Below are 22,500 nucleotides of genomic sequence, written 5' to 3' on the forward strand. Positions count from 1 at the left end.
AACTATACATCTTCCCTGAATCCTGAAAGGTTTGAAAACAAATACGTCTTCATCATCAAAACGATCAAAACACAGAATCACGTTGAACCCAACTGACCGCTTAAAACAGAGACTTTAAATATCATGTTTCCGGGGGCAACCGGACCCTCCACCTCACGCCCTCGTTAAGGGGGCTCAGGCATCACGTCCGGCCCCTGTGTCTCCAGCAGGGCCCCCCACAGCAGGGGGAGCCGGGGCCCTCAGAAACACGGGCCCTCCACTCTCACCGCCGCTGTTGAGGAAGTGAGACACCAGGCCGTAGAGAAGAGGTCTGGAGACACACAGACGAGAAGAATCAGTCATCAAGAATACCTTTCCGTTTGGTTTTAATCTTTGTGAAGTAATCTAATCTTATCCCACTTAAAAATAGAACTTAGCATCATGTAGTATATTATCCTAGCTATCTCTGTTGTATACAGGGAATGGGTTAACCTAGTGATTGTTAGTGCTTGGCACTTGGTTCTATGAACATCCTTACTGTACCCACAGAGATATATTGTTGTTTCTCTTTCCTCTGACAAATGGACTTATTGTAAGTCGCTCTGGATAAAAGCGTCTGCTGAATGCCCTAAATGTAAATGTAACGTAAATCACATGCTCATCTATGTTATGAATGGGATAAATATATGCTCATACATCACACATATTTAATAATATTTATAGGATCAAGGTTAAAACATTCTGAACATTAATTGCATTGTGTTGGTAAATCTGATAATGAAATCCCACTTTGTTGCAATTTTTTACTTTACCATATTGTACTTCTACTACCCTCTGTCTGTCTGTCAGTATCTTTGTCTGTCTCTCTGTCTGTATGTCAGTCTCTCTGTCTGTCTGTATGTCAGTCTCTCTGTATGTCAGTCTCTATCTGTCGGTCTCTCTGCCTGTCTGTCTGTCTGTCTCTCTGTCTCTCTGACTGACTGTCTGTCTGTCTGTCTGTCTCTCTGTCTGTCTGTAAGTCAGTCTCTCTGACTGTCTCTCTGTCTGCAGAGTGCTCATAAAGTCTGGGTAACTCACACCGACTTGGAGCCTGCGTCCTCCACCACCTTCAGCTGGTTGGTCAGGAACTGCCGGTCCAATGGGACCTCAGGCTGGCCCGACTCTGAGGAAACAAACAGAGTCAGTCAGCCAATCAGCCGGGGCCGCGGTGGGGAGGGACACACCCTTCTCGTGGTCAGCTCAGCTCACCGTGAGGAGCCAGGGCTTGGTGGTGTTTAAAGCGGTCTGGAGCAGACTGTGTCTAGATGTGCTCGTCAGACCACAGCTCACACGTGGAGCCGCGTGCAGGCTTGTTGTGGCAGAACTTATTTATACATTTCAAAGGTGTAATATGAAGTTATAGAAAACAGCGTCGGCTGACTGATGTTTCAGCGTCTAAAACGTAATATTTGGCCTTTACCCAGGGTCACAAAGGTCTGTCTCAGCTTTCCAAACAAAGGACCCCCACATTGAGTGTCTGTACCACAGATAGAAAACCACTACTTCTTAGAAGGCTAGTGATTCAAGTTGTGAGGCAGTGAGGAACAAACTAAAAACAAAACAGACCTAGATGTTACAAACCAAGATGTCCCAGGTAGTTACTAACCCAGGGTTTACATTTACATTGAGGGCATTTAGCAGACTCTTTTATCCAATGTGACTTAAGTACATTCGTCAGAAGAAAGAGAAACAATAATATATTGCTGTCGGTACAGTAAGGATGTTCATAGAACCAAGTACCAACCACTAACAATCTCTAGGTTAACCCATTCCCCGTATACAACAGAGATAGCTAGAATAAGACGCTACACAATGCTAAGTACTGTTTTTAAGCGCCAGGACGTGCAACATACAAAAAGTGTGTAAGAGGGGTGTGGGGAGCTAGGGGGGGTAAGAGAGGCTATGCCAGCATCCAGGTGAACGTCTGAACAGGTGAGTCTGACTCTCTGAGTCTCTTAGCAGTGGCTGGTTTAAACTCACCGGCCTTCAGGACCGAGGCAGCGTAGTGGTACTGGTTGAACTCCAGGTAGTCCCCGACCAGCTGGTTGATGAGCAGGTTGTGGTGGGACAGGGGGGGCCGGGGCTCGCTGCCGTCCTCCAGGGCGCTGAACACCTCGGCCCGGATGCGGGCCTTCAGCTGGTTGAGCACACCGCGCGACTCCAGGGTGTCGCGCACCGCTGGCGCCACATTATCAATGTTTATTCATTTGTTGATATTAACATTCAGGGGTGGACAACAGTAACAAAGTACATTTACTTGAGTACTGTACTTGAGGACATTTACTGGAGTAATGTACTTAAGTACATTTACTGGAGTACTGTACTTAAGTACATTTACTGGAGTGATGTACTTAAGCACATTTACTGGAGTAATGTACTTAAGTACATTTACTTGAGTGAATTTGTCACGCATCTGTACTTTACTTGAGTATTAATTTTTTTTGATGAATTACAAAGTAACCGTTACTCGTTACTTTGAAGATTAGCTTTGAAATCAGCTGATTCATTTTCGTTTCTTTTCGCAAAATGCGATTGGCCGCTCAGCACGTATACATGCAGAGTCATAATCGGGTATGTGTATACTGCGTCCTTCACAGGAGGAACCACAGTCAACGACCCCTCCTCCCCGCTGCAGAACTGAAGTCAGAACCAAAGAAATGGAGACTAAAGAGATTTTCGGAATGAAGAATAATTTCAAAAGTTTGCTATTTACCGTCCAACCTGAGAAAGCTGTCATTGCTACAGGCTTTGTATTCTGCAAGCTTTTTATCTGACAGGTTCTACAAGCCAGTCAGTGCATTCAGCAGGTGGTTGCGGAGTCATTCTGTAAACGGATTGTGGCAACAACACAACAATGCATTGACAATAAAAAGAAAATATAATATACTAAAATATAAGTATTTTTTAAAAGCAAGTACTCCAGTACTTGTACTCAAGTGAAATTAGACAACTGTGTCACTTGTATTGGAGTAATATTGGACCAGGAGGATCTATACTGACCCCAGGTCTTGCCTTGCCTTGCCTTTCTATGTTCAGAAAACCACTCATACTGGACCCGTATGCATGTATAAGGTCCATACTGGTATGCATTGGTTAACATGTACTGCTACTGCTACTAATCATGTTCAATGGAGGTCTCGGTTGGCTCATACCGCGTCCTGTTGCATATTTAGTTGATAGTTTAACATATCGTCGTGCACCACGTGTTAGTAATAAAGAGTTATCTTAACATTTTAATTGAGTTAAATTCGACGTCGGCGCAAAAACAACTAAAACATCTCCTTACCGCTCTTCAGTTCTGTGATGGTCGCCATTGCAACAAATGTAAACAAAAACTCACTGACGTCTGCTGTCCTATAGTGGTCATGATGGGAATCACATCAAGGACCTTCCCTCTAGTGGTCAGGATAGGAATCACACCAAGGACCTTCCCCTAGTGGTCAGGACGGGAATCACACCGAGGAACTTCCCTACTGCTCAAGGGTTCACTGACGTCTCCCTCCCTCTAGTGGTCATGAGTGAAATCACACCAAGGACCTTCACTGGCTGACTGCTCTGTATCATATTGTTATCATATTTAGTGCAGATACAATTTGGCAATAATGCAAAACACTCTTCATTACTAAGCATGACTGGAGGTGGTAATCTGAACTGGTTTATTGATGAGTTGGCGGTAAGCATAGCTCCAAATTCCTTAAAGGGGTGATATTATGCCTCTAGGTGTGAGTGTGATTAGTAATTACAAGCTACAGGTGGCCACGCCAACTTGTGATGTCACTAAGGCACAGGTAAGGGCATATTTATAATATAACAGCTTGTAATGCCCAATCAAACTCACACCTGGTAGCTGATATCACCCCTTTGATTACTTAGTGGCTGCCAGTCTTGATACATAGACCCACGATGGTCGACCACGTGGGTTCACTGACTCAAAGGTTTACACGTGAGACCAGATATTATGAATGATTTTAAAACATGTTTTATTATTCCAGCATGACCTATGATAAAACAATGCATACAGCAACAGTAAAATATAAACAAGGGTGATATAAAAAAGTATAAATATAATACAATTCTCAGAATTTTAAATGTCACTTTAACAAATTTTGTCAAATGACATAAATAAGGTATAGCTTCTCTTTGAATATTCTGTCTAAACCAGTAAGACAAAATAACAACACATTTACTTCCTCCAAAAGTCAATTTGGAATTAAAATGTTGAAATAAAGGTCAACATTGTGATCATTATATACATTCCATTGAATCAGCATAAGATTTGAAACACTTCTGTACAATAATTACGTGACTTTCGACTGGTGTCTGACTGGAAAGGACTGTTGGATTGTTTTTATATTTGTGCTTTGACATAAATACACAAAGGCCCCAGTACAGCTGGAGTCCTGCTTCACTCTCACTCCTCCAAATTGAATCAGATGATTTCAAAATTCTATTTGTTGAATCAAAACAAATATAAAACAGTTGCTTTTAGCACTCATGCTGCATAGTGAGAGAATCTTTTTTTTAGTGCTTATTGTGTCTAGAAAAGTATTTTGGGTCCCAGATTCCGCAACAGTGGAGCAGAATATAAGTGGACCGATTTATTCTCAGAACGGTTACAAAAGTTGTTCTCCTGAGATATCAACATCTTAAAAGGAATATAATCCATTTTAGATTCAACCCCAAAGAATAAAATGATTCCCTTGAGAATATGCCGGGATATATGAGTGAGTCAGCCAACTGTTGAACCCTTTCCTGGAGTCGCCAGACTCCACTAGCTCTAGTATATACAGACAATTTAATCCACACAGTCGGTACCTGTTCCGTCTACACGCTCTGAGCAGCACCACACTGTCCTGCTCTGAAGAGCAGCGCACCTATGACACGTTTTCTGTTTTCTCGGAGTTTCGAACGAACGAGGTTCTGCTTCCCTTCAGATTCACCCTGCTTCTGTAAACATGTAATGCCCCAGAAGGCGCCACTGAGCTGCATCAAGGCTGATCCAGCGTGGTCTGTGTCGAGAGTATAAGAGCCCTTCCATACGGCCACTTCTACAGGCTTCTGTTGGAGGAGAGAGGGGAAGGCCTAGACCAGACACTTCTAGTGCGGTTCTGTTGGAGGTCTGGGGAGCGATGTGGAAGTCCTAGACCAGACACTTCTAGTGCGGTTCTGTTGGAGGTCTGGGGAGCGATGTGGAAGTCCTAGACCAGACACTTCTAGTGCGGTTCTGTTGGAGGTCTTGGGAGCGATGTGGAAGTCCTAGACCAGACACTTGTAGTGTGGTTCTGTTGGAGGAGAGAGGGGCGGTGGGACGACCTCGACCAGACACTTCCAGTGCGGTTCTGTTGAAGGTGAGGGGGGCCGAGGGGAAGGCCTAGACCAGCCCAGCTTCGCGGCACATGCGGTAGAACTGCCCCTTCTGTGCGATGAGGTTAGCGGGGGAGTCCGTCTCGGAGATGAGGCCCTTGTCCATCACGATCACCCTGCAGAACAACAACAGAACAACAGTTTAGAGAAGAGATCCTTCAGACTTTATGTGTATATCTTCAAAGGTATACTTGGTTGAATCTCTGGGTGATGCACAATATTTTCCAAGACTATCTCTTTTCCAGCAAGAAATCTATTTTCCACCAGGTCAGCAGATTCCCTTTGAAAACCAGAAGTTGACTCTGATTGAATCACTGTGTTCACTCGTGCTCCTCTGCTATATTGAGCTCTTTCCTAATGACCTTTTATTACTCACCAATATGTCCCCCCACCCCTCTTATGCACTTATTGTATGTTGTACGTCCTGGCACTCAACAATAGTACTTGTGTGTTGTGTAGCATCTATATCTGTGTTGTATACGGTGAATGGGTTAACCTAACCGAACATCCTTACCGTGTACCGACAGTGATATATTGTCGTTTCTCTCTCTTCTGACAAATGTACTTATTGTAAGTCACTTTGGATCAAAGCGTCTGCTTAATGCCCTCAATATAAATGTTATGCCTTCACCAGAACACAGTGTGTGTTGTGGGGGTGGGGACTCACCGGGTGTAGTCCATGATGGTGTTGAGGCGGTGGGCGATGGTCAGCACGGTGCAGTCCTCAAACTGGGTCCTGATGGTGGACTGGATCAGAGTGTCGGTCTCCAGGTCCACGGCCGCCGTGGCCTCGTCCAGAACCAGAATCTTTGTCTTCCTCAGCAGCGCTCTGGCCAGACACACGAGCTGCCGCTGGCCCAGACTGTAAGGAAGAAGGAGGAAGGAGGAAGGAGACAAGGAAGGAGGAAGGAGAGTTAGGGTCTGAACATCAACAAACCCTCCCTCTGCAGCAGAGCTTCGAGATTCGTCTTTTTATCTTCATTTGATTAACTGGCCTGATTATTGATTATTGATGATACTATCTCTCTTCATTGACAGCCTAATATAAATTCAGTTAAATTCAATTGTATTAGTATAGCCCTTAATCAAAGGTACAGTCTCAAAGGGCTTAACAGGCTGACCCTAGCCCTCTAGAGAAAAAACTCCCTTAATGAGCAAGGAAGAAATCTAGAGAAGTAACGCAGAATGGGTGATCCCTCCTTCCAGGGATGGTCAGGAGTGCAATGGGTGCCATCATTGACACACATGCGTATAAATCATGAATAAATAAATAAATCCTTTCTAGATCTGGTTAGGAACATCTAGAAGGACCTGTCCGTACCTGAGGTTCTCCCCGCCCTCGGAACACTCGTGGCTCAGTTTGTCGGGCAAGTTGGAGACAAAGTTCTTGAGGTGAGCGAGCTCCAGGGAGCTCCACACGTCCTCGTCCGTGTAGTTATTGAAGGGGTCCAGGTTCATCCGCAGGGAGCCTGAGAACAGCACGGGGTCCTGAGGGGGAGGGGGGGGGGGGGGGGGAGACAGAGAGTCAGGTGAGTGGCGGAGGGGGAGAGTTTGGGTTGGTTGTTCTGGGGAAGCTGAGTCTGAGTTTTGTTTTATAGATGTTTATGTTTCCTGCGATGTTAGTGATAGTTTCAAAGGTTGTCATGACAGCTGTGGCCATGACATAAGACATGGGGCTGTGTGTGTGTGTGTGCGCGTGTGTGTGTGTGCGTGTGCGTGTGCGTGTGCGTGTGTGTGTGTGTGTGTGTGTGTGTGTGTGTGTGTGTGTGTACCTGGGGGATGATGGTGATGCGGGAGCGCAGGTCGTGCAGTCCGATGTCGGCCAGGTCCACTCCGTCCACAAAGATCTTCCCCTTGGCCGCCTCCAGGATCCGGAAGATTCCCTGCGCCAGCGAGGACTTCCCCGCTCCTGTCCGGCCCACGATGCCCACCTGGAGGAGCAACGACAACACACACTGAGTTACAACATGAATCATCATGAGACAAAGAGAATAAAACAAGTGAGGATGGCTCAATGTTGCAGTTCTTTGTCAGCACATTCATTTTTACGTTTTCTTTTGTGAAATGCGATTGGCCAGACACTGTGTTCGTCACAGGAGGAACCAATCACAGTACACGACCCCTCCCTGGTGCAGGACGGGTCAGAACTAAAGAGACCCTTCACCACCAGAGCACCATGGCCAGATCTGATGCCCATGTTGGAGGTGTTTGAAATGAGGAATCGTTTAAAATGTTTGCTCTGCTTACCGTCCAACCTGAGAAAGCTGTAATTTCTAGAGGCGTTGTCGCATATTCTACAAGCTTTTTATCTACTATGCCACCAGGTGTGAGTGTGCTTGGGCATTACAAGCTTTTTAGGTTCTTCTACAAGCAAGTCAGTGCTTCAGAGTCACTCTGTAAACTGATTATGGCAACAACAACAAAAAAAGTGTTGATATTGGAAAAAAAATGTACTTTTGAATACTGAAGTATTTTTAAAAGCAAGTACTCTGAGGAGAACCCACCTTCTCTCTCTCCTGGATGCTGAGGGTGATGCCCTTCAGGGCCAGGTCCAGGCCCTTGCGGTACTGCAGGCCGTAGTCCTGGAACTCGATGGTGCCTCTCTGGGGCCAGGCGGGGGGCAGAGAGCTCCCCTCCACCGTCCACGGGGCCTGGGGGGGGGAGCAGATCAGATCCCACATTACTCTCTGTCTTCATGGTCTGTCTGCGGTAATAGAACCTAAAACATTCCTATTGTTTGTCTTTGTATGCATTTATGTCTGTGTGTGGTTGGGTGTGTGGTTGTATGGGTGTTTATGTATGTATGCACGTCTGTCTGTGTATAAGTGTGTATGTATGCATGTGTATGTCTATGCACCTCTATCTGTGTGTGTGTGTGTGTGTGTGTGTGTGTGTCTTTATGTATGCATGCATATGTCTATGCAAGTCTTTCCGTGTGTGTGTATGTGTGTGGTGTGGTTGTGTGTGTATTTATGTAAGCATGTGTGTGTGGCGTGGTTCTGTATGTGCTCATGTATGCATGTGTGTGTGTCTGTGTGTGGTTGGTTGGTTGTGTGTGTGTGTGTGTGTGTGCGTGTGTGGGTGTGTGTGTTTATGTATGCATTTGTGTGCGTGTGTGTGTGTATGCATGTGTGTGTGTGTGTGTGTGTGTGCGTGCGTGTGTGTGTGTGTGTGTGTGTGTGCGGTTGCACTGACCTCCTTAGCAGTGTCGGCGTACTCCTTGACCCTCTCCACAGAGACGATGTTGTTCTCCACGTCCGTCCAGGACCTGACGATCCAGCTGAGGATCCCGGTAACCTGTAATATACGACTCAATGAGCGGCGTTTATAGAGACGGGTGCAGCAGGCAGCAACCAGCTGCGGGCTGTGCAGGAGAAAAGGCGTCTGGTCTATTGTTGACTTCTGCTCAGACTGAACCACAGCTTGTGTTTTTTTTCCTCTTTTGCGTAACGTGTTGCCAAAGGGGTTCATCTGACTTTCATTTGACAGGTTTGGTTTTGGTTTCACTAAACCGGTTGTCTGGACTAATTCCTGTGTCTGTGTGCGTGCGTGTGCGTGCGTGTGCGTGCATGTGCGTGCGTGTGCGAGTGTGTGTGTCTGTGCCTGTGTGTGTGTGTGTGAGTCTCTATGCATGTGCGTCCGGTGTGCGTGCGCGTGCGTGCGCGTGCCTGTGCATGCATGCATGCATGCATGTGTGTGCGCGTCTGCGTGTGTGTATGCGTGTGTACACGTGTGTGCGTGTGTATATGCGTGTGTGTGTGTGTGTGTGTGTGCCTGTGTCTGTCTCTGTGCGTCTGCACTCGTGCACTCGTGTGTGCGTGTGTGAGTGTTTGCGTGTGCGCGTGTGTACACGTGCGTGCGTGCGTGTGCGCGCGTGTGTGTGTGCAGTCAGGAGTTACCTGGAGGGAGTGGGACACGGCGAGGCCGACGATCCCCGGGCTCAGCGTGTGCTTCCCCATGACGGAGAGGATGGCGGCGGCGAGGACCACGCCGTTACCCACAAACTCCAGATTGACGGCCAGCCACCTGCGCACACAACACACAACACTCAGTTTCATTTCCAGGTCCTTCCATTGCTCTCAGTGGCCTGAGACATGACTCACTTCAGCATTACGCACGTCACACACTTTATCTTTTCCATTTGTCATTTTAGTTTGCTTAAACAGCAAAGTATAATGATTTCCTGCTCAATCTATTGTGAAAGAACATGACCAATTCAGTGTGCCACTCTGGTTGTCTATGTGACAAAACAATCACTTAGACATGCATTTACTGGATATAATCACTGTTCCTGTTGAACTCACACATAATACAATCTAAATTGTTGTGGAAATGTCGATAGTTACTATATTAAACAATTGTTTTAACGACCCACGATGTGAAGGTTTCCCTATAAAAATCTTGTTCACCCATCTACACTGAATGTATTCAGTGTATTCAATGTATTCAATGTCCATGCTCTAAAATTAAATCAAACATTTTGCTGTTTGAAGCTAAATATAAGTTATTCTTCTTCATAGGTATATATTATGAGCAACAAAGTTCAATAGGCTTATGCACACCACGATCCTACTTCATGAACCACATGCTGTCTCTACATCCGACCAAGGGCAGCCCGCCCAGGCCTCCCGTCTCATCCAATCAGAAGGTCGTCTCACCTGGTGGCCACGAAGCGGGGGAAGTAGGCGGTCTGGTTGAAGTCCACCCTCTTGTTGGCCTGCTGGATGAAGCGGTGCTCCTCGCGGAAGGCGCGGATCACGCTGGCGCCCTGCACCGTCTCGTTGAAGTGCGTGTAGATGGGCGAGCGGCTCACCGCCTCCAGCCGCCGCAGCTGGCACGACGTGGCCACGTAGAAACTCTGCAGGGAGGGGGGGGGGGGGGGAGAGACGGTCAGGGGGAGGAGAGGAGGAGGCATGTCGTTAAGGAGCAGGTAGCTTCTTGCTCACGGAGTCCCTACAGGTAGGCTGTGGACGTTTGGGGATTGAACCCGGTACACTTTTTGTCTGGGAGGCACCACCACCTTCAGGTGGGAATATCTGAGGGGAAGTATGATCCAAGTTGGACATCCTACCAACCATCATCTCCTACTGCTTCATCTCCTCCTACTCCTCCATCTCCTTCATCTCCTCCATCTCCTTCCTCTCCTCCATCTCATTCTTCTCATTCATCTCCTCCATCTCATTCTCCTCATTCATCTCCTTCAGTTCCTTCCTCTCCTCCATCTCATTCATCTCCTCCATCTCATTCATCTCATTCTCCTCATTCATCTCCTTCAGTTCCTTCCTCTCCTCCATCTCATTCATCTCCTCCATCTCATTCGTCTCCTCCATCTCCTTCAGTTCCTTCCTCTCCTCCATCTCATTCATCTCCTCCATCTCCTTCATCTCCTCCATCTCATTCTCCTCATTCATCTCCTCCATCTCCTCCATCTCATTCTCCTCATTCATCTCCTCCATCTCATTCATCTCATTCTCCTCATTCATCTCCTTCAGTTCCTTCCTCTCCTCCATCTCATTCATCTCCTTCAGTTCCTTCCTCTCCTCCATCTCATTCATCTCCTCCATCTCCTTCATCTCCTCCATCTCATTCTCCTCATTCATCTCCTCCATCTCATTCATCTCATTCTCCTCATTCATCTCCTTCAGTTCCTTCCTCTCCTCCATCTCATTCATCTCCTTCAGTTCCTTCCTCTCCTCCATCTCATTCATCTCCTCCATCCCATTCATCTCCTCCATCTCATTCATCTCCTCCATCTCATTCTCCTCATTCATCTCCTTCAGTTCCTTCCTCTCCTCCATCTCATTCATCTCCTCCATCTCATTCATCTCATTCTCCTCATTCATCTCCTTCAGTTCCTTCCTCTCCTCCATCCCATTCATCTCCTCCATCTCATTCATCTCCTCCATCTCCTCCAGTTCCTCACGGCCGACCAGGGTCAGTACCTGGACGAAGGCGTAGAGGAAGGCGAGGGGCAGGATAAAGACGGCGGCGAAGGGCGTGGCCATCATGACGATGATGCAGATCTCCAGCAGCTTGAAGACGTAGCCCAGCATCATCCGCAGGCCGTCGGGGATCATGCAGTCGATGCCGTCGATCTCCTTGGCGAAGCGGTTCAGCAGGTTCCCGCTGGGCGTGGTCTCGAAGAAGGACATGGGCGAGTGCAGCACGTTGTTCAGCAGCTCCGTGTGCAGGTGGCGCGACGCGATGATGCCGCACAGCGAGATGGCCACCGTGGTGCTGAAGATGGCGATGCCTGCGGCGCCCAGGAACACGTGGAGGAATGCGCGGAGGAACACGCCAAGGAGCACGCCGTGGAGACGAACAGGAAACAGGAAACCAAGAGATCTCGTCAGGCTTTTGTTTGTTGCATTTTACGGTTTCGTAAAGACAGTTCGTAGACTACTTCTGTGGTTCCATTAGAGCCTGTTCACTGAGGGGTCATCATAGGGCAAACACTCTTTCTTCTGACAAATGCACTGATTGTAAGTCGCCGTGGATAAAAGCGTCTGCTAAATAAATTCCCTAAATGTAAATTACACTTATTATGGGTCCTCTTATGCACCAGTGCATGAGTAGTAGACTCTGTTATGAGTGACACCTGTGTTTGTCCTTCCATTGCGCTTCTGTTACAAAACGTCTACCTCATGTCAAAGTCAGATTCTACATTCAGTGATCCTTTTACAAAAGAACATGACCAATACATATGTACAACTCTGGTTGTCTACGTGAAGAAACAAACATTAGCTTCTGTTAAATAACGTCTACCTGAGTCAGCTTCTACATTCAGAGATCTATGTAATGTCTGAAGCCCTGAGCGGCACACTGACCCTGAGCCAGTCCCAGGGCCCCGAACACGGCCAGCTTGAGGTCGGTGTCCTGCTGGGTGCCGTTGACGACGGGGCCGTCCGCCCACAGGGACAGCCAGTAGTTGTAGGTGAGCGACGCCCCCTGCTGGAAGGCGTACATTAAGACGATGGGCACGATGAGGGCCATGCCGATGGTCTTGAAGTACTCCATGTACATGTTCAGCCGCACCTGGAGAACCAGAGGAGGAGCAGTTTGAAGCAACGCACAGCGGTTGATTCGAGATGAATGCCTACATGGTTTTTGTTAGAATTAATTTTTTTTCATTATTTTCATTATTTTCAAAATTATTATTATAAATTAATAATTATGACTAAATATTAAGTATTTATTGTTAAGTAATATTAATTGATTATTACTTTATTAGTGAATTTGTAATTTGTAACTTTTAAATCGTTGAATTATCCATTTCAGTAAACTGAAAATTTAAACTGCGGAATTTTAAAGAACATAAAAAATTTAAATTTTAAAGAGTTCAAATGAGGCTGTTGTGACGGGCCGATTCCCTGACTCACCCGTCCGGTGCGGGCCTTGTCCACCTCGGTCAGTCTGCCCAGGTCCTCTGGTACCTGCTCCTGGTCCGACTCCGGGACAGACTCCATGTTCTGGAGGTTGGTGTTGGTGGAGTCGCCCCTGGGGAACCGACAGGTCAGAGGTCAGCTTCATCATCACACTCGCTATGCAATGAGACCCTTTGGAAGTGTGGCGGTAGCAAATGGGATTCACATCCACCTTAACATTAACGGTGCCCTTAAGGGGCCCTCCCTTGAGGGGGTAGGTGTGTGTGTGTGTGTGATGTCTCCGTACCCAATGAGCTGCTCCTGGGACAGGTCTCTGGAGAAGGGCATGAAGTCCACCATGCTGAGCCGAGCGTTGGACCTTCTGGAACCCGCTGGAGAACGCCACAAAGACACCGGGTTAAACGTCACGGTACCATTCATGAAAATGTATATTATTATTTATTTTATTATTCTAACTTTATGTTTGTAGGGCATATTTACTGGATTTCAGAAAAAAAATCTATTTATAATTTATACTGTTTATACTGTTTGTTGCATTTTTTGTCTGTTCTGTTTGTTGTTTTCCTCAGTACTACTTTGTATTTTTATGGTATTGTATTCCCTCTCCCTCTCCCTCGCCCCCTCTCTCTCTCTCTCTCTCACCTCTCTGGATGGCGCTCTCCTTGCGCTCGGTGTTGGCGAAGGTGTGGATGAACTCTGCGAAGGCGCCCTGTCGGCTGAGCAGCTCCTGGTAGGAGCCGCTCTCCGTGATCTCCCCGTCCCCCAGCACCAGGATCAGGTCGGCCTGGGGCAGGAAGCTCATCCCGTGGGTCACCAGGACGCGTGTCTGCAGGAGCAACAGGAACCCAAAACAGGTCATAAACCCGGAACATCGTAGGATACGTCGCAGTGTTGAAGCTGTTGAGGTGCTTGACTCTGAGCTCTGTCTCAAGAAGGAAAGAGGACATACGGAGATCAGCACTCCATCACCGTTTTTCTGAAGGAGGGATCCCCCAATCTGAAGGAGAGATCCCCCCACTCTGAAGGAGGGACCCCCCCACTCTGAAGGAGGGACCCCCCCCACTCTGAAGGAGGGATCCCTCACTCTGAAGGAGGGACCCTCCCCCCACTCTGAAGGAGAGATCCCCCCACTCTGCGTTCCTTCTCTAGATCTCCTCTTTGCTAATTAAGGGAGTTCTTTCTTGCCCACTGGGGGGCTAGGGTCAGGGGGGGGGGGTCATAAACACACGGCCTGTTAAGCCCTCTGAGCCTGGACCTGTGATTAAGGGCTGCACAAATACAAATAAGTTGAATTGAACTCTGCAGGACTTTCTCCTTACCTTGTCCCTGAGAACTCCTTTGGGGCCGATGACCTTGTCGAAGATGTGCTGGCCCACGTGAGCGTCGACCGCAGAGAGGGGGTCGTCCAGGAGGTAGACGTCCGCCCGCCGGTACACCGCCCGGGCCAGGCTCACCCGCTGCTTCTGCCCTCCAGAGAGGTTCAGGCCCTACGGACCACACAAGGGTCAGGGGAAGTCCATCTGCAGAGTTCACCTAGACTCTGCATAGACCACTACCCCCTTACCCCCTTACACCCCCCCCCCCCCCCCCCCCCCCCCCACCTCCCTCCCTTACCCTCCCCTCCCTACACACTTATTGTATGTTGTACGTCCTGGCACTTAAAAACAGTACTTAGCATTGTGTAGCTTCTTATCCTAGCTATCTTTGTTGTATACAGGGAATGGGTTAACCTAGTGATTGTTAGTGGTTGGCACTTGGTTCTATTAACATCATTAACATCCTTGCTGTACCCACAGTGATATATTGTAGTTTCTCTTTCTTCTGACAAATGGACTTATTGTAAGTCACTATGGAGAAAAGCGAATGCTGAATTCCCTGAATGTAAATGTAAATGTAAATCTGCAGACATTAGACGGTAACTCTTCGGGGGTTAACGATCTGTCCGCTCTCCACATCATCCTCACCTTCTCCCCGATCTCGGTGGCGTCCCCGGCCGGCAGGATGTCCAGGTCGGGCAGCAGGGCGCAGGCCTCCAGCACGCACTGGTACCAGGTCTTCAGCTTCTCCCGGCCGAACACCACGTTGTCCTGCACCGTGGCGTTCTGGATCCAGGCCTGCTGGGGAACGTATGCCAGGGAGCCCTGAGGACAGAACGAGGACAGAATGAGTGTCTGTTTCTGAATTTGAATGGTAAACGGACTGTGTTTAACCAGCGCTTTACTAACTAAAGTGGGCTGGGTTCTCTAAGGGTATCGTGAGGTTAAGGTGGAATGGATTCTCTTGCAATAAAGGGTAAATTGACTGCATTTATCCAGCGCTTTTATAACCAGTGGCCACTCAAAGCTCTTTAAAACATTGCCAAATACACATTCACACATTCAAACACAGGGCGACAGCCAGCTGGTCAGGAGCAGTTAGGGTGAGGTTTCTTGCTCAGGGACACCTCCACACTCAGCTAGGAGGAGCCGGGGATCGAACAAGCAACCTTCCGGTCACCAGCCGACCCGCCCTGAGCCACATGCCGCCCCCTTATTTCCTCCCGATCTAACGGGCTGTGCTGTGTACCTTGACGGTGACGTGGCCGCTCCTCTTCTCGGTTTCCCCCAGCATGGCGGAGAGCAGGGAGGACTTCCCGCTGCCCACGTGGCCGACCACCGCCACCAGGGAGCCGCGGGGCACGTGGATGTTGATTCTGTTTGATTTGCGAGAAAGAAAAGATACATCAATGTCTCCGAAGGAGGTCAACGATCTGAGGATCCGTCCCCGGTGCCTCTGAACGGGTCTGAAGGTTCTTCTGCTCGTTGAAGGACCACTCTTTACCTTTTGAGACATGGAGGTCCCTCTGCAGACCAGCTGAAGGTGCCATTATCTATTGAGACATCTTCACCGTCTAAACAAGACCAAAAACAAGGAGGAATCATGACCTGAACCTGAACTTACACGGCGCGGAACACACGTTCCAACAAAGACTAAATATAGACATAAAAATTCCCTTCTGGGATTATTCATCCAAGTGTGTCAATGCAGGGGTTTGAATGAGCTCAATCATCCTAATTGCAGTGCTTGCCCTTTCTTGTGTTTTTTACGAGCTTCTTTAAGGCGCTGCAGATAAGAGACAGAAAGGGGAAGACTTTTTCTTTCTCAGTGAATCATGCGTCTGACTTGACACAGTGATTTCGCTAAATAGCTACATCCCATAATTACCCTGTCTGCCTTGCAGCCGGGGGGGAACTGACAATACACATCAACCTCTAAGGCCTCCGCACCACCGCTGGTATAAACTACACCGTTTCTTGATAGGTTTTTAAATTGGTTCTGACAGCTTGCGGTTCCCTCTGTGTATGGGAACCAGGGCCATGTGGTGGTGGGGGTATGGTCAATAGAACCAGAGCCATGAGATGGTGGAGTATGGCCAACGGAGTGGGGGCTGCCCCGGGCGCAGTGTCCTCTTACCCAGACTGTAGGCGGCCTTGGTGACGTTATCCCCCTTCAGCTCCTCTGAACACAGGTACTTCCCCAGACGCTTCAGGGACACAATAGCCTGCAGCACAGAGGGGACTCAATGAAGCTTCAAAGAAAATGAACACAGGACTACCTATTACCTTCATATACATAATACCCATTATGTGTACATATGTTTTCTGGAGTCATTTAGTTTTAAATGTTTTATGTATTTATTTGTACGATTTTGCAGTCCTGTAATCCTGCTCCCGTTGTGACTCAGTCTCACTCACTCACTCTTTCACTCACTCACTCGCTCCCACACCCACACCCACACCCTGCCCCCCACACCCCGCCCCCCCCCCCCCCCCTCCCACACACACACACACACACACACATACACACACACACGTTGACCTCATCTTCTGCAGACAGATGAGCGACTACTGACTAATCTAGTGGTGGCGAGTGACAGCTGACTAACCCTCAGTCCCCGTTACCTGCATCGTGGTGCTCATCACGAAGGGAAGTTGGCTGAGTGGCGTCTTCAAGATGTTGATCAGCGCCATCGAAACAAAGACCTTCTGCGCGTCCAGGACATTCCTGGAGTCGATGGTAACGTAGACTCCGAACATGGCAAAGGCAATCTGAGGTCAAAGAACCAGAAACGAAGGAAAGACAGAGAAAAGGGAAAAGCGCTGGCATTAGAGGAGGTCTGTGGTGGGAAGAGGCATAATTGGCTGTGGTTCTGAGTACATTCAGCTTCCTGCTCAGATGTTTACTCCACTCCACTGGCATATTGTTCACATTATTGGCGGAATGTGGGCTCAGGGGGTAGAGTGGGTTGACTGGTAACAGGAAGGTTGCTAGTTCGATCCCCGAGTGTTGAGGTGTCCCTGACTGAGACGCCCTCACCCTGACTGCTACTGACCAGCTGGCTGTCGCCCTGCGTGGCCGACTCCACCGTCGGTGTGCGTGTTATGCAGTAATGTACAACGCTTCGGGTGGCCACTGGTTAGGAAAGCGCTTTATTCCCTCTTACCAGGAAGGAGGAGGAGTTGAAGGAGGCGAAGGAGATGGAGTAGAGGACTTGAGACTTCTTCAGTGCCTTGAGCTCCTTCTCCCGGTATCCCAGGACCTGCTCCAGGAAGGCTTTCTCCCAGGCGTAGAACTTCAGGATCTTGATCCCGCTCAGGATCTCGTTCATCAGGCGGATCCGACCGTCCATGAACTTCATCTGAACCTCCTGTCGGGTCACAGAGGTTTGAGGGGTCAAGCCTTTAGATATTTGTTTTATATGTATTTTTATATATTTGTATTGATAGATAGATAGATAAAAACTTAATTAATCCTTTAAAATTCCAAATTCCTCTTTTACAGCACAGCAGCAGTGGAAAAGACACGATAAAATACAATACAATAAAAATACAAAGTTGTGCCAGTACTTCACAGGATAATAAAGTGTGCAAATGCAATATAAAAAACAAAACAAAGAGAGAAGTGGCCATACACCCAGCGAGTACGCCACTGGGGAAGAACCCAACAACCCAGAGCTGATTCCTGCGTTGGTTAGCGTGGGTTCAGCCGCACTCGTTAAAAGTCTTAAGAGTGTGACTTGTTTCATTATTTATTTGCGCTGCAGGGCTGGTTACACTTTACAAGTTTATGAACACAAAGGAATCCAGCACATTCCTCCGTGCCTACAACACGCCTCTCTTATTCCTCTACAAAGAATGACAAAAGGCCTTTCCCCTCCCGGCCCACTCTCTCCCTCATTGTCTGCTCAAAGTGCTTTGTTATGGACGTAGACAGAGGACCGACGGCCGTGGCCAAAGGAAAACAGCCACTTTCTGATCTGAGCGGTGGCCGGACTGACAGACAGACAGCAGGCCAAGGCTGGACGGACACACACAGATGGCCAGATGTCTGTGCGGTGGAGGTGCTGAGTTGAAGGTGGGGAGGATAGAGTGAGTCAGTACCTGTAATTTGCTCCTCTTCTTGGCGATGTACCCGTTGAGTGGGAAGATGAGGATGACCGTTGCGATCCCGGCCAACGCAGATGGCCCGAGATGCTAGAAAAATATTAAAAATAAAAAGGCCCAGTCGTCACTTTAGTCCATGTTTTGTAGAGAGAATGAACCTTGTGTGTTTATGACTAGAGTTGTTCCGATACCGATATAAGTATCGGAAATTACTTGAGTATCGGCGAGTACGCAAATCTATGCGCCGATCCTATACACATCACAAACACTATGGTGTTATGCTGCATTCATTAACGGTCGGAGGTGGAAAGTCGGAATGGGAAACGCATCATCTCCGGCTTTACATTGCTTTCATCATAAGAGAACCCTTCAATAAGAACAAGTGCTATCAGTCTTTGCAATGATAGATTCTCTATCGGTATATACTCGGTATCGGTATCGATACTCAAGTTCAGGAATCGGAATCGGTATCGGGATGTAAAACGTGGTATGGGACCCTCTCTACTCATGTCCCAGACTGCTGACCTGCCAGAGGAAGAAGAGGCAGAGGGCGATCTCGATGGGCGCCAGCCACACGGCGTTGAAGTACACCACGAAGTCCATGAGCTTCTGGGTGTCTGCGGACACCAGGTTCACAATCTCCCCCACAGTGCACGTCCTCCGGGCAGAGCTGTTGATCACCAGAGACTGGAGCCAACAGGAGAGACGGGTTAACACCGCACAATGAGGGAACGGAGGTATGGCTGTGAGAGTGGGTATCTATATATATTCTGTATATATATACAGAATACACCAATACAGAACACGACTGTAACTGGATCTTAAAGTAAGAAACTAGAGAATCAAAAAATACAAAATACAATTCTAAAAGTCTTAGGATAATGTGTATTGTGTGTGCAAAAGGTCAGGTGTGGGGGTTCACAGGGTTAAGTTTATGGTACAAACAGATCATGTCCACCTTTCTGTTGGTTTCTATTGTTTTCGATGTTATTTTCTATGTTCTACGTCTACGCCGTTGGTTGGGGCGAAACACACCCACCTTCCTGTAGACGAGGCCCATGACGGCGGTCTTCACCCGCATGCCCACGGTGAAGCAGGTGTACATGTACTGGTGGTTGAAGAGCGACTGCAGGCAGGACAGCAGGAAGATGAGCGTGGCGTAGAAGTAGCCCTTCCAGAGGGGGACCTCGTCGTCCCTCATGAAGCCCAGCAGCAGGCTGCAGACGGGGGGAGGAATCACAGGCAGGGGGTCAGAGCTCTGGATGATGATGCTCCTCCACGATGGTCTGTTCTTCGAGATGTTTGGGATTAGGATGTGTTCATGCTCTGACCCCTGGAGGGGGTCACCTCTACCTGCTCTGACCCTCTCCTGGAGGGGGTCACCTCTACCTGCTCTGACCCTCTCCTGGAGGGGGTCACCTCTACCTGCTCTGACCCTCCCCTGGAGGGGGTCACCTCTACCTGCTCTGACCCTCCCCTGGAGGGGGTCACCTCTACCTGCTCTGACCCTCCCCTGGAGGGGGTCACCTCTACCTGCTCTGACCCTCCCCTGGAGGGGGTCACCTCTACCTGCTCTGACCCTCCCCTGGAGGGGGTCACCTCTACCTGCTCTGACCCTCCCCTGGAGGGGGTCAGCTCTATCTGCTCTGACCCTCCCCTGGAGGGGGTCACCTCTACCTGCTCTGACCCTCCCCTGGAGGGGATCACCTCTACCTGCTCTGACCCTCCCCTGGAGGGGATCACCTCTACCTGCTCTGACCCTGCCCCGGAGGGGGTCACCTCTACCTGCTCTGACCCTCCCCTGGAGGGGGTCAGCTCTACCTGCTCTGACCCTCCCCTGGAGGGGGTCAGCTCTACCTGCTCTGACCCTCCCCTGGAGGGGATCACCTCTACCTGCTCTGACCCTGCCCTGGAGGGGGTCACCTCTACCTGCTCTGACCCTCTCCTGGCGTTGTGCTTCTTTTGCGCAGAGAAATTACCCAACAGTTGCATGAAGCACAGGCCCATGTTTTTCACTAAATTGTGAGTATTTTCACCCTTTGAATGTTCATGTTTACACGGGCAAATCGAACACACATGCATTATTTATGTTAAATTTATTTCATTTTCTCCCAAAAATGTTTTGTGAAGGGGGTACTCAGCTGAAAGAATATCTTAGAGGGGGTTCACTAGAAGTACGAGTTTGAGAACCACTGCCCTAGTCTAACTCGGTAACTATATAACTATTAACACACATTCTTCAGTGATTTAGCGGATGCTTTAATCCAAAGCCAACGACAGAGCTTTCCCTCTCTACTTGTCCTTCAGGAGCAGGTGGGGTTAGGCCTCTGACTCTCAACGCCAACAGGTTTGACTGCTGACCTTCAAACCCAGAACTCCCCTTCATGTGACCGGAACAATGAACAATGACGATTATCTAAGTCCTCCAATCTCCCTTCCTGCCCTTTCCCCACCTGTGTGACGAGTATAAGCCCTGTCGCTCTCTGGTTCTCCCTCCCACCCTTTCCCCCTCCTGTGTCTCTCTCTCTGGGTATCCCTCCTACCCTTTACACACCTGTCTCTCTCTCTCTCTGGGTCTCCCCCTTCTTCCCTTTCCCCACCTGTGTCTCTCTCTGCGTCTCCGCTACCCTTTACACACCTGTCTCTCTCTGCGTCTCCCTCCCACCCTTTCCCAACCTGTGTCTCTCTCTCTGGGTATCCCTCCTATCCTTTACACACCTGTCTCTCTCTCTCTCTCTCTGGGTCTCCCCCTCCTTCCCTTTCCCCACCTGTGTCTCTCTCTGCATTTCCGCTACCCTTTACACACTTGTCTCTCTCTCTGGGTCTCCCCCTTCTTCCCTTTCCCCACCTGTGTGACGGGTATACGCCATCTCTCTCTCTGTCTCTCCCCTCCCTCCCCCCCCCCCCGCTGCCCTCTGGATCCATGACCACGGCGCGGCTTGCGTTGCACAACAGCTCTCCCTCTGCGGTACCGGCCGGCCCACACACACTTGGCGGCCGCCCGCCTTATTGCGGTCCACCAGCATTTCTTCCCCTCTGAGCCTCTTCTGCTCTCCGGTACCTTCCGCGGAGAAGACTGCGGTCGGCTGTCCTCCTGCAGCGCCCGCTGCCAGGGCTGTAATTAACACGTCGCTGTAGCCTTTAGTCGTACGTCAACAACAACATTCCTGTCTGAGGACCGCCGTGACGCTCGCCGGCCCCCGGGTCACCACCGCCGCCGCCCCCCCCTCCAGCTCACTCTGCATTGACCCGCTTTGTTTACGGCGAGAGATTGTGTAAGAAATTATTCCCCCGAGGAAAAAAAAAGAGAAAGATGATCAGATTGTTTTTGTTGAGTTGGTTTGGGAACGCCCCCCTGCCTACGTTCTTTCTGTGTTTATATTCTGGTGGTCGTGTTTGTTTTGCTGCTCGGGTCGTGACTGGAGGTTTGGCTTCAGCTCAGGAGGCAGAGCGGGTTGACTTGTTTAACCAGAAGGTTAACCATTAAGGTTAAGTGTAGTTCGATCCCCGGCTCCTCCTGGCTGATGGTTGGGGTTGAGGTTAAGGTTGAGATGTCGCCTGTCGAGGTGACCCTGAGCGAGACCCCTCACAGCTGCCAACAACGCCTTCATGGTTGACCCCGTCGTCACTCTGTGAATCTTTGTCTGAACTTTGTCTTTTGTCGCTTTGGATAAAAGCGTCTGCTAAAATGCCCTGAATGTAAACATGCCTGTCGTCTTGCATTTTTTTGGTACGGCCCATGCATTTCAACCACAGGTGATCATCAGCCTATCACGGTGAAGCAAGCGAGTCATCGGGAGAAGGCAGCCCCTCTTTACATTTGTTGTTGTTGTTTGTGTTGCTCTCAGTTCCCCCCCGTCTCCTCACCTCAGAACCTGCGGGATGGCGAACATGAAGGCGTCGTGGAACACGATGCACAGCGTCCCGGTCAGGAAGTACGGGCCAAACTTGCGCGTCAGCGTCCGGAGCAGGAAGAACCCGGAGCTCTGCTCCCGCTGCAGCTTCCTGAGGAGCTGCGCCTGGTCGGGCAGCTTGGCCCCCAGCGCGGTGCCCGAGGCCAGGGCCTTCTCCTGCCTGTCAGGGGGGGAGAGGAGGGTTAGAGACTGGAGGGGTGAGCCACCCCCCAGGGCAGTGGGGTGCCACTGCTGTCAGGGGGGAGAGGAGAGTTAGGGATCGGAGGGCAGGTGTCGGCGATGGCTGATGAGAGGCCACAGGCCTGAATGGTAAATTGTCTGCATATATCCGGCTTTTCTAACCAGTGGCCGCTCGAAGCGCTTTACAATTATTGCCTAACATTCAACCATGCATAC

General features: G+C 49.2%; 2 protein-coding genes across 2 annotated transcripts in view; both read right to left on the minus strand.

Annotated features, from left to right (window-relative positions):
* The window catches only part of cep20 (centrosomal protein 20), a 3,396-nt gene extending 48 nt beyond the window's left edge, over positions 1–3,348 (minus strand). Inside the window, exons 1-4 of the mRNA XM_084465245.1 lie at positions 3,305–3,348; positions 1,999–2,196; positions 1,057–1,141; positions 1–310 (exon numbers count right to left, since the gene is read on the minus strand). The exon at positions 1–310 is cut by the window's left edge and continues 48 nt beyond it. Coding sequence (XP_084321371.1) covers positions 175–310; positions 1,057–1,141; positions 1,999–2,196; positions 3,305–3,332 — 447 coding nt within the window. The 5' untranslated portion in view covers positions 3,333–3,348 and the 3' untranslated portion in view covers positions 1–174. The remainder of the gene's footprint in view (positions 311–1,056; positions 1,142–1,998; positions 2,197–3,304) is intronic.
* A 633-nt stretch (positions 3,349–3,981) lies between these two features.
* Positions 3,982–22,500, minus strand: part of LOC311340600 (multidrug resistance-associated protein 1-like) — a 32,318-nt gene continuing 13,799 nt past the window's right edge. Inside the window, exons 8-31 of the mRNA XM_084465458.1 lie at positions 22,058–22,264; positions 19,230–19,407; positions 18,716–18,877; positions 18,188–18,280; positions 17,251–17,454; positions 16,709–16,855; positions 16,221–16,308; positions 15,588–15,657; positions 15,333–15,459; positions 14,732–14,908; positions 14,087–14,254; positions 13,410–13,593; positions 13,054–13,138; positions 12,762–12,879; positions 12,210–12,417; positions 11,325–11,635; positions 10,041–10,240; positions 9,282–9,408; positions 8,578–8,679; positions 7,887–8,033; positions 7,155–7,313; positions 6,704–6,870; positions 6,050–6,244; positions 3,982–5,498 (exon numbers count right to left, since the gene is read on the minus strand). Coding sequence (XP_084321584.1) covers positions 5,390–5,498; positions 6,050–6,244; positions 6,704–6,870; positions 7,155–7,313; positions 7,887–8,033; positions 8,578–8,679; positions 9,282–9,408; positions 10,041–10,240; positions 11,325–11,635; positions 12,210–12,417; positions 12,762–12,879; positions 13,054–13,138; positions 13,410–13,593; positions 14,087–14,254; positions 14,732–14,908; positions 15,333–15,459; positions 15,588–15,657; positions 16,221–16,308; positions 16,709–16,855; positions 17,251–17,454; positions 18,188–18,280; positions 18,716–18,877; positions 19,230–19,407; positions 22,058–22,264 — 3,733 coding nt within the window. The 3' untranslated portion in view covers positions 3,982–5,389. The remainder of the gene's footprint in view (positions 5,499–6,049; positions 6,245–6,703; positions 6,871–7,154; positions 7,314–7,886; positions 8,034–8,577; positions 8,680–9,281; positions 9,409–10,040; positions 10,241–11,324; positions 11,636–12,209; positions 12,418–12,761; positions 12,880–13,053; positions 13,139–13,409; positions 13,594–14,086; positions 14,255–14,731; positions 14,909–15,332; positions 15,460–15,587; positions 15,658–16,220; positions 16,309–16,708; positions 16,856–17,250; positions 17,455–18,187; positions 18,281–18,715; positions 18,878–19,229; positions 19,408–22,057; positions 22,265–22,500) is intronic.

This window comes from Micromesistius poutassou (genome assembly GCF_964030765.1).
Source record: "Micromesistius poutassou genome assembly, chromosome: 3".
Classification (NCBI taxonomy): domain Eukaryota; kingdom Metazoa; phylum Chordata; class Actinopteri; order Gadiformes; family Gadidae; genus Micromesistius; species Micromesistius poutassou.